At 49.6% G+C, this 13,227-nt stretch overlaps 1 protein-coding gene across 11 annotated transcripts in view; it reads left to right on the forward strand.

Moving 5' to 3' along the window:
* Positions 1-13,227, forward strand: part of CADM1 (cell adhesion molecule 1) — a 188,592-nt gene that overhangs the window by 34,327 nt on the left and 141,038 nt on the right. For 8 of the 11 annotated variants that reach the window (XM_015884134.3, XM_085526010.1, XM_015884139.3 and 5 more), the window contains exon 1: positions 8,373-8,502. The exons of the other annotated variants lie outside the window; for them this stretch is intronic. In XM_015884134.3, coding sequence (XP_015739620.1) covers positions 8,394-8,502 — 109 coding nt within the window. In that variant the 5' untranslated portion in view covers positions 8,373-8,393. Of the gene's footprint in view, positions 1-8,372; positions 8,503-13,227 lie in introns of those variants that run through there. 11 annotated transcript variants of the gene reach the window in all.

A 13,227-nucleotide genomic window follows, 5' to 3' on the forward strand; every position in this document is an offset into this window, starting at 1 on the left:
AGCAGAAAGGGATTCGACAAAATCACTTCCGAGCTTTGGATATAAGCAATGAGGGCAAGGTAAGGCACGGCTTATAAAAGTAATGGATCTAAAGGAAAAAAGAAGAGTTTTGAAGGGTTGAAATTTACTGCCAAGTCTGGCCCAGAAATGACCCTCTTTCTCCTCCTTTGAATTTTTTTCATCTAGTGCAGGAAAAAAAAATGCAGCTGGTCAGCTTGACAAGTGGAAACCGTAGCTTTGTCATTAATGTGCAATGCTGAAACAATGATGTATGGCTGGCGATAGATCATGTTGGGTTTCCGGAGAGCAGGGAAGAGTAAGGCATGCGACTAATTCATGATGCATGAACGCATTGATCTTCCTGGCTCTGAAAATACAATGTAATGAACCCCCGCTAACACATCATTTTTATGCCACTGCACCTCACTAATATCTAATGATTTCACCTTGCTCTGAGATAAAACATAATTGTATGGGAGTTCCAGCTTTGTTCTTCAATATCTGAGCAGAGGTAACGAATTATGTTTTCCTCTGTAGCTGTCAGCAAGTTGGGATAAGCCTTCAAAAACCCCACAATTATTGGGTTGAGATGCATGTTTAGAGCACTGTGTGTGTGTGACATTGTGCATATATATGTTGGGTATTAGGAAAATACTTCTGAAAGAGTGGGCAGGTGCTGGAATGGGCTGCACAGGGAGGCGGTGGAGTCACTGTCCCTGGAGGTGTTCAGGAAACCTTTAGGTGTTGTACTGAGGGATGTGGTTTAGTAAGGAAGTGTTGGTGGATGGTTGGACTGGAAGGTCTTGGGGGTCTTTTCCAACCTTGGTGATTGTATGACTCTATATTGTGTGTATGGATATGCACATCTGCAGCTATCCATGCTCGGAGATCTCTGGATCTCATCCACCCTACTGGTGCTTGCTTAGGGACAGAGGCTGCCCCGCAAACATCACATGTGCAGCATTCCAGCTGGTGGTTTGAGAGCACAGCAGTCACTTTTTCCAAAGTCCACAAATCCTTTTGGAGACCAACCTGCTGCAGTTTGCCTTTGCAGAGCTCTCACCAGACAGCTTCTTCCCCTGCCAGACAGCATTTTTCTTAAGAAAACAGATTTCTGCTCCTTTTGATACTTATAAGTGCCAGCACACTCCTATGTGGTCTGTACTTCACCTCAACAAAGCTGCACACCAGGATTTTTTCCTGCTTACTGCTGTCCGTAAGCAAACGCGCGCTCTCTTCCAAGTCATCTTAATGCTTGCAGTCTGCACAAATGCTGATGATAAACATTTGCTTTGGGCTCCAATCAACTGGACACGAGTGCTGCTTCTCAGCACCTGTTGCATTCCCCCATTGCACTGAGTGCTCTGGGAGGTGTGGGCAGAGGGAAGGACATGGGGAGAGGGGCAGCACTGGGTTGGTCATCCTATCCATGTAGTGATAGGGAGCTCTATGGGGGCGAGTGAGTGGAAAACTCCTCTATGTGGTACATCATCTGCTGCAGTTGGGGTCCTGGCCCTGACTTCTAAGCACTCTCGCATCACAAAAACAGAGCAAGAGCAGTAAATGTGAGTTGAAGGTGAAGATGCTCGTGGATTCTTCAAAGGAAAACCCCACGGTTGCAAAATAAGCCCATGGAAGTCTAACTGTTCTTGACAGTGAAAGCTGAAGTAATGTTGTACCTCATTTGAAATTCCCTCTAGGCTAAGAAAGACTTTTCCTTTCATGTGCAATGTCTGTGTCCCTTCTGGGAGCCCTTTCCTCAGTACCATGGTTGGTTACATGTGGTGTTGACAGACGATTAAGACATGAAGCCTCTCAAACCAGAGGAACAGTCAAAGCTTTGCATTGTGTGCTCAGGTGTTTACCCACATCATTTTAATCATTTCAGGCTGACTTTGAGGTTCTGGGCTTGCTGCCTCTTGCACCTTATGGTGTCCATAGCAAACAAGATGCTGAAGGGAACAACACACCTCAGTTGAGCAAGCAGAAAACAGGAGAGAACTGCCAACAATGTAGCTGGAGTGGATGATCTTACTGGATTTGCTGGTTTCCAGGCTGTATGATACTCTCTTTGCCACACTGGTTTAGGGAAGTGCTGCTTCTGCTCTGCCTCTGCGTGTTTGCAGTGTTGCCATAACAAACGCAGGCAGCATTGCCCAGCAGGTTGTGCTCCAACACTGTGCCACCCCATCCAGGTTTTGGGGTACCGGGGTGAGGCAGCCAACACCCAGCAGGCATCTCACTGCAGAGGAGATGCAGCCTCGGATGTGATCAAAGGGGCTCTATTTGCAGCTGCACGTAACACAATCCCAGCAGTGCCAGACAGACCCCTGCCTCCCCCCAGCACTTATTTTGATGGCTTCCTGCTGTCCCCATCCCCACGATCTCTACGTCTTGACTTTTGCAGGCACTTTCCTTCTATAAGCATATTAAATGTATTTAAAAAACACTTAGATGCTAATGTGGAACCTGAAAAGAGGATGTCAAATGCAAGAGACATGATGTCTCCGTAGAAGGATTTGACCCCGGTAATCTAATTTGCTTTACATTTCAAATGATACTTCATTCTCTTATTAAAAGGCTCTGTGTCATTGGCTCATAAAGATTACAATTTCTCGTCTCCCAATTGTAATAAATCCAATTCAAGCACCCTCTTGATTTGAAATTTGTCACAACAACACGTGGAGGGCACAGTTCCTGAGTTTTATGGCGAGGGTGCATTAGACTCATCTGCAGAGAAGATGACGCAAGACTATAAAGCAATTTGTCCCTTTATCTCTATTGTATCCATGTATTTTATATATAAAAAATGTCTAAATTATAGCTTATTCCATATTATCCCACTGTAAAAAGGTTAGAGCGGTGGGGGAGCCAGACTGACTGGATGTTCTGTGCTTCATCGTTACACTGGGGAATCATCTGGCTTCTTTAAAACCATCTGAAAACATTTCATCTTGCTTCAGCAGGCTTGGGAGCTCAACCTTCCCGCTTATAATTATTGGAGATGATAGAAAACCGATCAGTGCTTTGTGCACGCATCGGGTCGGGCATTCAGTAATGCAGTCACAGTGGATGATGCATGGCTGCTTGCTGCTGTGCTGCTGGCCAGAGCCAGGTACGTCTCCATGTGGGCAGCAATCAGGTGTTGGCACAGAGCTCCATGTTTGCACTGCAGGAGCATCCAGGTGCTGGGTTTGCTTGGTGCTGTGCATCAAGGGCTGGTTTTCCTTTTGTCTGCCTCCATCATGTTTGTTTTCGGTGACAGCGGTGAGCTCTGACTGAGGAGTTTGTGTTGCAGATGATGTCTGTTGGAAAACATGTATGCTTGAGCAGACCTTGGTGGGAACACGGTGCAGATCCCATCCCCATAGCTGGGTGTGAACCTGGCACCAGGAGCGCTGCAGGGCACCTGGGATGGGCTCTTCTGTTTTGCCATCCTTCCTCTGATCTGTACTCAGTTTTTCCTACGGTGTGCAACAGCTGCCCTGGGCTGCCGCTTCATTTCCTGCCTGCATCCATCAGCGACAGGGCAATCTGCAGCGGATGGCAGATCCCTGCCATGAAAGCCACCGTTCACCCTTCCAGGCTCTCTCTGGGTTGCCAAAGCGATTGTAAATTCATGAAAACAGAGCAGCCTGCCCTCGGTAACCCCTTCTTTGATGGCAGCCCCTCAGGGCAGCAACAGCTGCGTGCAGGGCAGGGCTATGGCATGCTGCAGGAGAGCCATTCGTGTTGCTCCAAGCACAGGACAGCAGCAGAGCAACGGAGCTGACAGCAGAATAGCTGCTCATCATCAACCGGTGGCATAACATGCAGCTTTTGGACAGCCTGATGTAAACAGATGCAAGAGAGAACTTTCCCACTTTCGGTGGCTGTTGTTCCTCAGGGTTTTGGGTTTTGTGATTGGTGTTTTTTGTTGGTTTTTTTTGGCGTTGTTTTCTTTTCCTTCACAAAGGTTTTAGCCAAGCAAAAAATAAAAGTCCCATCGGGTTGCCTTTTTTTTTTTTTATTACAAGATGAAAAGGAGGAGTTCATAGGAGGCAGCATTAAGTCACGGTCCGTAGCAATCCAAGGTACTCGCCGGCTGGGGACTCTCTGTGTTTATTTCAAACACCCCTTTATCATCGTGTTGAAAGAGCGGTGTTCTCTGTAAAGCTCTGCCAATTGAAAAAAGAATCAGATAATGAAGACTGATGCTGCACTGATGACAGCCTTTCAGATCCTCAATAGGATTTCTCCAAAATCAAAAGCCCTTTTCTTTATTGAGGGGGGGGTTTGTTTTGTTTTATTGTCACATTCATGGCTTATAAAAATATAATAATAATTAAATTTCATCTTCCAGGCCTGGAAATGAAAATGATGGTTTAAAAACAGCCCCCACACACAGGGTGGAGACAAAGCAAATTGTCTCTATAGGTGTCGAAGAAAAAGTTGCCCATTCTAAAGGCAAATATCCTATCTGCAATGAGGGCTGAGCAAACACGCTTCACAATGACTGCATTATTGCTCCCAGTGAGTGCGAGGGGTCTTTGTGTCCCCGCAGTGTTTGTCACCAGGGAATCAAAGTCAGCACACGACACCGCTGTATAAATGATGCTTTCCTTGATTGGGCTGGCACTGGTGGTTTCTGAGCCGTGTTGAAATGTGCTGTCTTTTCAATACAGAGACATATGTAAGCTGCCCAGAAAGATGCAGGGTGTGCATGATACTGCAAGCTGAGCCTCTGACTAGACGTTAGCAGAAGTGGTGCTGCTGTTCCCTTCCCTGCAATAAGGCAAGGCTCTCCAGCCCTCCCACAAGCAGTGCATGGGGCCATATTGGCTGCTGCTGTGAGTGCTGGGGTGGCAGAATCACAGCATTATAGGGGCTGGAGGGGACCCCTGGAGACCATTGAGTCCAGTCCCTGCTAAAGCTGCTCCCAGCAATAGGTCACAGGGGTCTTGAGTATCTCCAGAGAAGAAGGTTCCCCCATCTCTCTGTTCCAGTGCTCCATCACTCTGACAGTAAAGAAGCTCTTTGTTGTGTTCACATGGAACTCCCCAGTTTCTACCCATTGTCCTGTGTCTTGTTGTTGTATACCACAAAAAAGAACCTGGCCCCAACAACTCAGCTCCCTGTAGGTATCAGAACTGGACACTGTGTTTCCAGATGTGGCCTTAAAGGGGCACAGCAGAGGGATAGGATCACATCCCTTGCCCTGCTGGTCACAATCCTTTTAATGCACTCAGGGATATCACTGTCCTTCTTGGCCTCCAGGGCACAGTGCTGCACATGGCCAACCTGTTGGCCACTGGGACACCCAGGTTCTTCTCTGCACAGCTCCTCTCCAGCAGGTCAACCCCCAACCTATATTAACCCATGCAGTTATTCCTCCCCACATGCAGGACCATATGCAGGGAGCTCAGCCAAGGAAGCACGTGGCACTTCCTTACTAGGAGCAGCTAAATCCGAAATGCTATAACTTGATTATTCCTTCCCTGGATTCCTTTTGACAAACTCCTAAACTTTCAAAGAGGTACACAGGATTTAGCCCCATGCCGGCTTTAATGTGAATTGTGTGGCTAAAATTCCATGCAGTTCTTTGAACATTTCAGAGCCGGCGCTTTTCACAAGACCGACAACTGTTTTATTTCTCTTGACAGAATATATGGAGTGAACAAACACTGCCATTTGTAGAGAAATCTTTTTGGTCTCTCAGTCTCTATAGCACCTTTAATCTGAGACTCAAAGAGCTGTGTAAGAATGGAAAGTCCCACAGTACCTGCAGAAGTTAAACACATTGTGCATTATCTCCGTTTTCTAGAGCAGAAAACTTGGGCTTTTTTAGGTTATCATCTTTTTCCCTTCTTAGATTCATACAGTGAGTGATTGGCAAAGCGAAAGGATGAGATGGAAAGACATTTTGGCCAGAGAGTGATCATCAAACCAAATAACTGATCATGGTGGTGTCTGAGATGGGTGTAATTAACACCAGGTTCTTGGGCTGGAAGTCAGGTGAAGTTGCACCTTCTAACCCAATTCCCAACAGCAGCAGCACTGACTGAACACCTGGGGGAAGGACAGAGTCAGCCCTGGTAGCACAGGTGAAGGCAATTCCCCTGAATGACTGGAAGGGGTGGAGCTGACCTCAATGAAGGGCTGACCCCTACTAAGGAAGGATCTTTGGTTGAGATCCTTTCTTTGTGGAGTCCCTTCTGTGAGCTAAGATCTTCAGGGCCAGGTGAGCACTTTTCTAAGGCTATTCCATTTGCAACAGTCCCTTTGCTGCTATACTCCTGTATTGCTCTTCCACTGCATTGATCTTTCAGATTGTAACAGGCTCTTTCTCTAGCAGTACACGCCACAGATTGCAATTGTCATTTTTATTTCTGCTCCTGACTGGAAAAACCGAATGAACAAACAATTGATTATCGGTTTTAACATGCAAAAACACCATCTGGTCTTTGAGATGTGCTAAGCTGTGGAGGGGGGCAGGGTGATGAGTCTGAAGGATGGCCACAAGTGGCCCACAAAGGGTCCCTGCATGATATTGTTTGTAACCCCTATGGAGCAGATCCAGGGCTGGGAAGTGTTATTTCCCATATGTGTGTCTCTATATCTTCAGTTTGGGGTCTGTGTCCTATTACTCAGGGGCTGTGCAGATGGGTGCTGGGTGCTTCTCCCCACTGCCCAGCATTGCTTAGGACTCTGAGGGCTGCCAAGGGCACAGCCCTGCTCCCAGAGCAGGAGCAGAGTGGTTTCTCCATCACTCTGTGCCTCCTGGTTGCTTCCCATGAGAGCTGGGTCACTGTGAGTCTCAGCAATGAGTGGCTGCTTGTCAGTGGGATGTGTCACTTCGGGAGCAACCTTGTCATGTAATGCCAACAATTATATCAGCTACAGTTGTGGGTCAGGTCAGCCTTCATCAGACCTTTCTCTCCCCTCCCTTTCCCCTGCTCCTGCCACCGCTCCTCTCTGAGCCAGCCGCTGTCTCGGCCTGCCTATAACTTGAGCCATCGCTGATTTAATACAGCTTTCAATCACTGCCAATGGGGCTCACGCTTCAATATCATAACTGCTAAACACACTGTGACAAATAATCTGAGGCTAAGCTTCCAGGACAGAGGAAATCACTTTCCTCTTGAAATTAAACTTGATGCATAATGGAATGAAATAAGATGTTTCCAGCAGGAACACAGCCAGGCTTAGAACCTCCTGAGTCCCCTTCAGTCTGCACAGGTTACAGGAGTCATTTCCTAGAGTTCAGGGCTTGCAATTGGCATTCTGCAATTATCCTGGTCATTTAGCAGCAGATAATCAGTCAGGGTTTGTTTTAGCTGTTGCAATAATGGTATTTATTATGCTAATTGTGTTTCTTACTACTGATCGTTCCGCATCCCTATGAATACTTATAGTAATTTAAAGCCTTTTTTGTTTGATATGGGTTGTCTTCCCCCATTTGGTGTTGGAGCAGCAGTAGGTCACAGCTCACAATACTGTACAAAACGGTCGGAAACGTGTAATTAAAATAGACAAACAGGATAATCTGGTGCCTAATGACACAGAGGCAAAGGCAGCCGCTCCGTACGGTCTCTCAAGCCCAAGTTGTTTACCAGCACTAAAGTCCTTTGGAGAGGAGGGAATTTAACATCGTGGCCCAAGATAAACCGGGGATAAATTTGGCTTAGTTACATAATTGTGATGAGTGCGGTGGGTTGGAAGCGTGTGTCTGTGACACTGTTGGGGCAGGAAGGAAGGAGATCTTTGCTGTGCCTATAGGGTGAGATGTTGCAGGGATGGATGGGGGGCACAGAGAGAAACAGGGCAGCCACGGGGATGGTGGTGGGGGGAAGATCTCCCACCTGCACTGTGTTGGCTCTGAGCATTTCCAATCTGGGGCTCGGAGGAGGATGGGATGATGAGGTTAAGCTGGTGCCTCACCTGCCTCGGGCTCACGTGGGATAACCTAATTAATAATGTCACAGGTACTGACGTCCATGCGGGGTCAGGATGCTGCTGGGGGAGGGGGGTGGGGGGAAAGAGTGCTCCCTCCTGCTTCTAGATGGAGAAGAATCCCCATTTATTAAGGCGGAGAGAACAATTCTCGTATCTCGGTGCTGTTTAAAAAGAAACGAGCAGGTCAGTTCATCGCCTCGATGTAAATACAACCGCAGCCCCGACTCCTCACCGCCCCCAGCGGCCACGATCGGTGGGCTGTAGCACCGGGGCGGAGCTTCCCTTAAGACCACCCTCTATAAAACCCACCCCGGCTACAACAACCCCTCCCCAACCCATCTCCCCCCGCCCCAAAAGCAGGGGGGCGTGGCTAAGAGCAAAGTGACGTCGAGCATCTCATTACCGCGGCTCGGTCGCTAGGTGCCGGCGCGGCGGGCAGAGCGAAGCAGGTGCTGGAGATGGCGGCTCGCTCCCAGCACGGCGGCCCCGTTGCGAACGGCGGCGGCGCTCCGGCTCTTCTCCCGTTGCTCCTCCTGCTCCTCTCCGCCGCCTCCATCATCCCTAGAGGTAAGGCTTTGCCTTGCCCAGCCCGTAGGGGGCGCCTCGTGGGCTGTAGGGTGGGTGTGGGGTCGGTTTGAGGCCGGGTCGCGGTGTCCATGGTAGCGGTCGCTCGGTGTTGTCCGCGTGTCCGGCCGGTGTGTGTGTATCTATCTATCTATCTATATATATATATGTGTGTGTGTTGATGGGGGTTGGTTACCCCCGCCGTCGGACCTGTTGGCAGCGGAGTGCAACTTCCGAGCGCTTATATGGAAGCTTCCAATGGTTTCTTATGGGAGAAGCTTGTGTGTGCTGCGGGGTAAATCCACGGCAGGGAATGAACCGTGTTAAATACTTGGGGTCTGGGGGGTGGTTGGTAACGGGTGGGAGCCCGGCGGAGCGCTCCGTGCCGTTCCGTGCCGCCCGCTATTGTTGCATCGCCCTGCACTGAGCCGAACAGCCGCAGGAGGGACCGCCACCCGCGTCTGATGGCTTTGATAGAATATCCCTCGTTAATGCCACTTTATATTTGCAGTGTGTCACTGGAGACGCACAAGGGCTTCCTTTAGCGGCTTGGTGAGACGAGAGGAGCTCGCGTTGTTGGCCCTGCAAGTTTGGGAGGAACAAGGGGGCCATTGAGCAATCTGTTGAATTTCGCTGATACCAAAAGGGGGGGGGGGGGGGGGGAAGAGAAAGGAGCGGGCAGCTCTGGCGAACAAAGAGCTTTATTCATGCGTGTGTCTTGCACGCTTCACCCCGTCCTCCCCAGTGGCCGTCGGGGTGATGCGATTCGGGGCCGTCCCGTCGGTGCGTCCCCGAGCTGCCATCGGGTGTCCTCGGAACGGGGAAACCCAACAGCGCTCGTCACTTTCCTTCCTTCATACCCTGTTCTTTTTTGCTGTCGGGAGTGCTGATGGGGGTCTCCGAACCCCGCTGAGGGTGGTGGGGGAACACTCATCCCCAGCGCTGTTAAGGCGTTTCGTGTTCAGGTTGTTTCTCTCCCCCCATTCCCTTTCCTTCCAGCTCATTGCGGAGCGCATCGTCTGGCGGTGCGACCCGGGGAGCTCCCTGCAGCCTGAATTAACACACAGCCCCGTTGCAAGCGGGCTGTGCTCGTTCTTTGTTTTGCTGTGTGCCTCTCGGCTCCTTCCCTTGTGTTCCGATTCATTTATAGGGTTCGCTTTTAACTAAAGGCTCAGGTGCTGCTCCGGTAGCCACCTCCTGTTACCTAACGGCCGTAATAACCCCGGTGAGATTGTTGAAGTGATGCCAACAGCTGAGAAGGAAGAAAAGCAGGGTGTGATGCTGCAGTTACGGTGCTGGTGCCTGACCTGTACACTTGGTGTTGTCTGATAGGGAGAAGCATCACCCGGTGTGAACTGAGATGGCGGTGATGTGGGTACGATACAAGTCCCTTGTGATTTGAGTGCTCTGTCTTGAGTTAAAGGATCAAATCCTACAAGCTTCGCATTGATGCGTTTTAAACAAAACTTCCTTAACACTGATGGCTTCTTTATTATGTTGGGTTTTCTTTTTTTTCCTTCTATTTCCCCCTATTGCCCTGGGTGGCAATGAGTGCCAGGCAGTGATTGCGGCGTTGCTCCCAGCCCCGCAGGGTCTGTCTGTGCTGCAGTCACTGTGTAAGCAGGGCTGAAGGGGATGGCAGTAAGCAGTGCTGGGGCTCTGATTCATCTCCATTCTAAGCTTAAACTTTGTGTTTCTGTGGCACCTTTTTCTGGTCTTATCTCGATGCTTTACAGTTAATTAAACTTCATGACGCCCCCGTGAAGTGGGAAGAGAGCTGAGGAAGGATTTCAGCTGATGCTGGGGTGGAACAACACAGTGGTGTGTGACCACACAGCACAGCAGCTAAGAGAACTTCCCAGGAGGAGCTGCAGGAGGCATTGAGAGGAATGGGGTGCTGCTGTGCTGCTAAAGCCAGTCGTAGTGCTGGGTGGATGCATGGACACAGCCAAGGACAAGGTGTGTCCCAGCTGTATGCTGGGCTATCTATCAGCATCACATATAGTAGGCCAGGGAAAGACCTCGGATATGGTGGGGGATCCCGTGAGGCTGTGCTGGACTGATCTCCTTTGGAAATACAGAGTGAATGTGTAAGTGAGCAGGACAAGCTTTCCAATCTGCAGCGGTTTCGCCGAGACTTGGCTGGGTTCTGCCTTGGAAAACACACCGACGTTCTGGTTGTGTTCTGCGTGGAATGCAAACACTCGGGGAATATGGCAAGGATGGGGCTGGTAAATAAAGTAATCCATCTGGATTGCAGCTTGGGCTCATTTGTCTTGCATGTAGGCAGTTGGGCACAGGTTGATAAGCGCAACAATCTGGCTGGGGAGCCCATGCCAAGGAGCTCCTGTGGTTCCCAGGGATGGGAGGAGGAGAGGCAGCTCTGCTCCGAGCTGGGGCAGCTCTCTGCTCCTTCAGCTCCATGGCAGTGTCTGTGTTGGGCTCTGCTGGTCGTTGCAGTGTGCTGGGTTACACCTGAGGTCAGAAGGAGCCGCGTTCCTCCTGCAGACACCCGCTTTTATCAGGTGCTGTTTGTTGATGTTGCTTTGCTGATTGCTTTGTTTGCGTTCCGTGCTGGGTGTGTAAGGAAAGCTCTGTAAGTGTGTCTGCTCTGTAACCCCGTGTATGTCGGGGCCAAGGGTTTGCTCTGGTCTTTACATGCTCCTAATGAGGGGTTTGCTTGAAAACATACTTTACCAAATACCTTTCTGATGTTACCTTTGGGCACATTTTTTGGGGCTGTTTAGTCCTAGCTTGGCTAGGGGTTATTATCATAGTTTTAAAAAGGAGTTTAGCAATTTGTATTATTATTATTTAGCAATATTCTTTTCTTGAATGCAGGAGCTCTGCTTATCCAAGAGGTGCATTTACTATGCATAGTTCAAGGGGTTTTTAGCAGCTTTCAGAAGCTTTACAAGCAACACAAGCTGTAAGTCTGCAGCCCACTGCAGCTGGAGCACAGCCAGGAGGTAAATACTTCTGCATAGGAGTTGCAGAGCTGGACGTGTAATCTGTGTCTTTGCTGAGAAATGGGATGTGTGCAGAGCGTTGCGTTGGTTTCTCTGGGGAATTCTGTCTGCTCCTCTCTAGTGCTGTGTGCAACCACGAGCATTAAATAAAGAGACTCTGTTTGGAAACCTGTAATGAAGGAGAGACCCTCGCTGGAATGCTGTAATTAGGAGTGGTATGTACTTGTTTAAGTTTCATCAATCACTTTGCTGGCGATGTAATTGCACGCTGCAGCTAGCAGCTGCTGTTGTGGGTAATGGGAGCTCCACCGCCGAACTCTTTGAAGCTGTCCAGCGTGGAAGCTTTGGTGTACTCAGCTTCTAGGCAGTGCAGGAGGCTATTTCTGCATGTGTGGCAGGCAGTGCTGAAGAAAAACACCATGAAGCTTCCATCAAAAATGCAGTAAGGGAAATAGGGCTGTTTTACTGCAGGGTGTGATGCTCCCAGCTGGGCTGGGCTCCGTTGCCAGCTCCAGCCATGCATCTGGGTGCTCCATGCGTGGTTTGCAAGCTATGGAGATGCTCAGAGAGGCGGTGGTGCCCCGTCCCTGCACACAGCCAAGGTCAGGCTGGACGGGGCTCTGAGAACTGCTGGAGCTGTGGGTGTCCCTGTGCACTGCACGGAGCGGCACTGGGCGGCCTTTCAGGGTCCCTTCCAACCCAAGCCATCCTATGATTCTTTGTAGTCCAGCTGGGCTGCGCTCACAGCTTCTAACTGCAGATTAATTAGAGTATTTCTAACGATAGATTCAGGTTGGAATTGATTACACTCTTCTGTAGTTTAAAAACTCAAGCGGTAACACCTGACCCCACTGAATTCTCAAGGTGGAGCTCTGAGAACAATTGAGACCCCATTAAGATGGTGGTATATAGGATAACAATGATATTTAAGCACATCTCTGCTCCGAAATATTAAACCTCTGAGGGCTGTAGCTTAACTGGAATGTCTCTCTTGTCGTGCTTCTGTGTTTGGAAGTAATTGTGTTCAGAACTTGCTCTCTGCCAGGACCAGGGAGAAGAGCAGGGAGCCGGGATGCTGCAGGGCTGGGATGCTCCTCTGGTTACAGCTCCCAGCTATACAGAGCTGTGGGTTCAGGTTACAGCTGGGAAGGAACCTCTTTTAATCTGGCTGTGTCCTTTTTTTAGCGGTGTTTGCAAGCGGTTGGATCTGATTTATAATCTCTTCAAAGGTCTGCCTGCAGAATGGGAGCGTTATTATGTTCCCTGAGCTATCAGCCAGCGCCACAAGCTGATCTCCTCCCAGGTGGACTCAAGTGGCTTTCTTCCTTATACGAGATGTACTCCAGCACTAATCCAAAACGTGACAGCTTGGACCTTGGCTGTGTCCAAACTTGATGCAGAAACGCAGTGCTGGAGGTAGATGGGATCTCCCCATGGGGCCACAGCTCCTACATGCAATCGGAATGCCATCACCGCAGCGCTGCAGGGAGTGGGCACAGAGAATCATAGATTGGAAAAGACACCTAAGACCACCAAGTCCAGCTGTCAACCCACCAACCTGCATCGCTGAGTGCTACATCCTGCTCCCTCTGCCTGCAGTGTATGTGCCTCCCTGGGAGCATGACAAGGAGGAAAGAAATGTCAGGCAGCAAAGTGATGCTCCCCTCCTCCCCTGCCCACCCCTCATTCAGTGATAGAAATACGACTCTTGAGTCTGCAGCATCAAAAGGGAGATCAGAGTAATCGGATCAAGCATGAG

Source organism: Coturnix japonica, chromosome 34, assembly GCF_054131305.1.
Source record: "Coturnix japonica strain WE chromosome 34, WE-NBRP24, whole genome shotgun sequence".
NCBI lineage: Eukaryota > Metazoa > Chordata > Aves > Galliformes > Phasianidae > Coturnix > Coturnix japonica.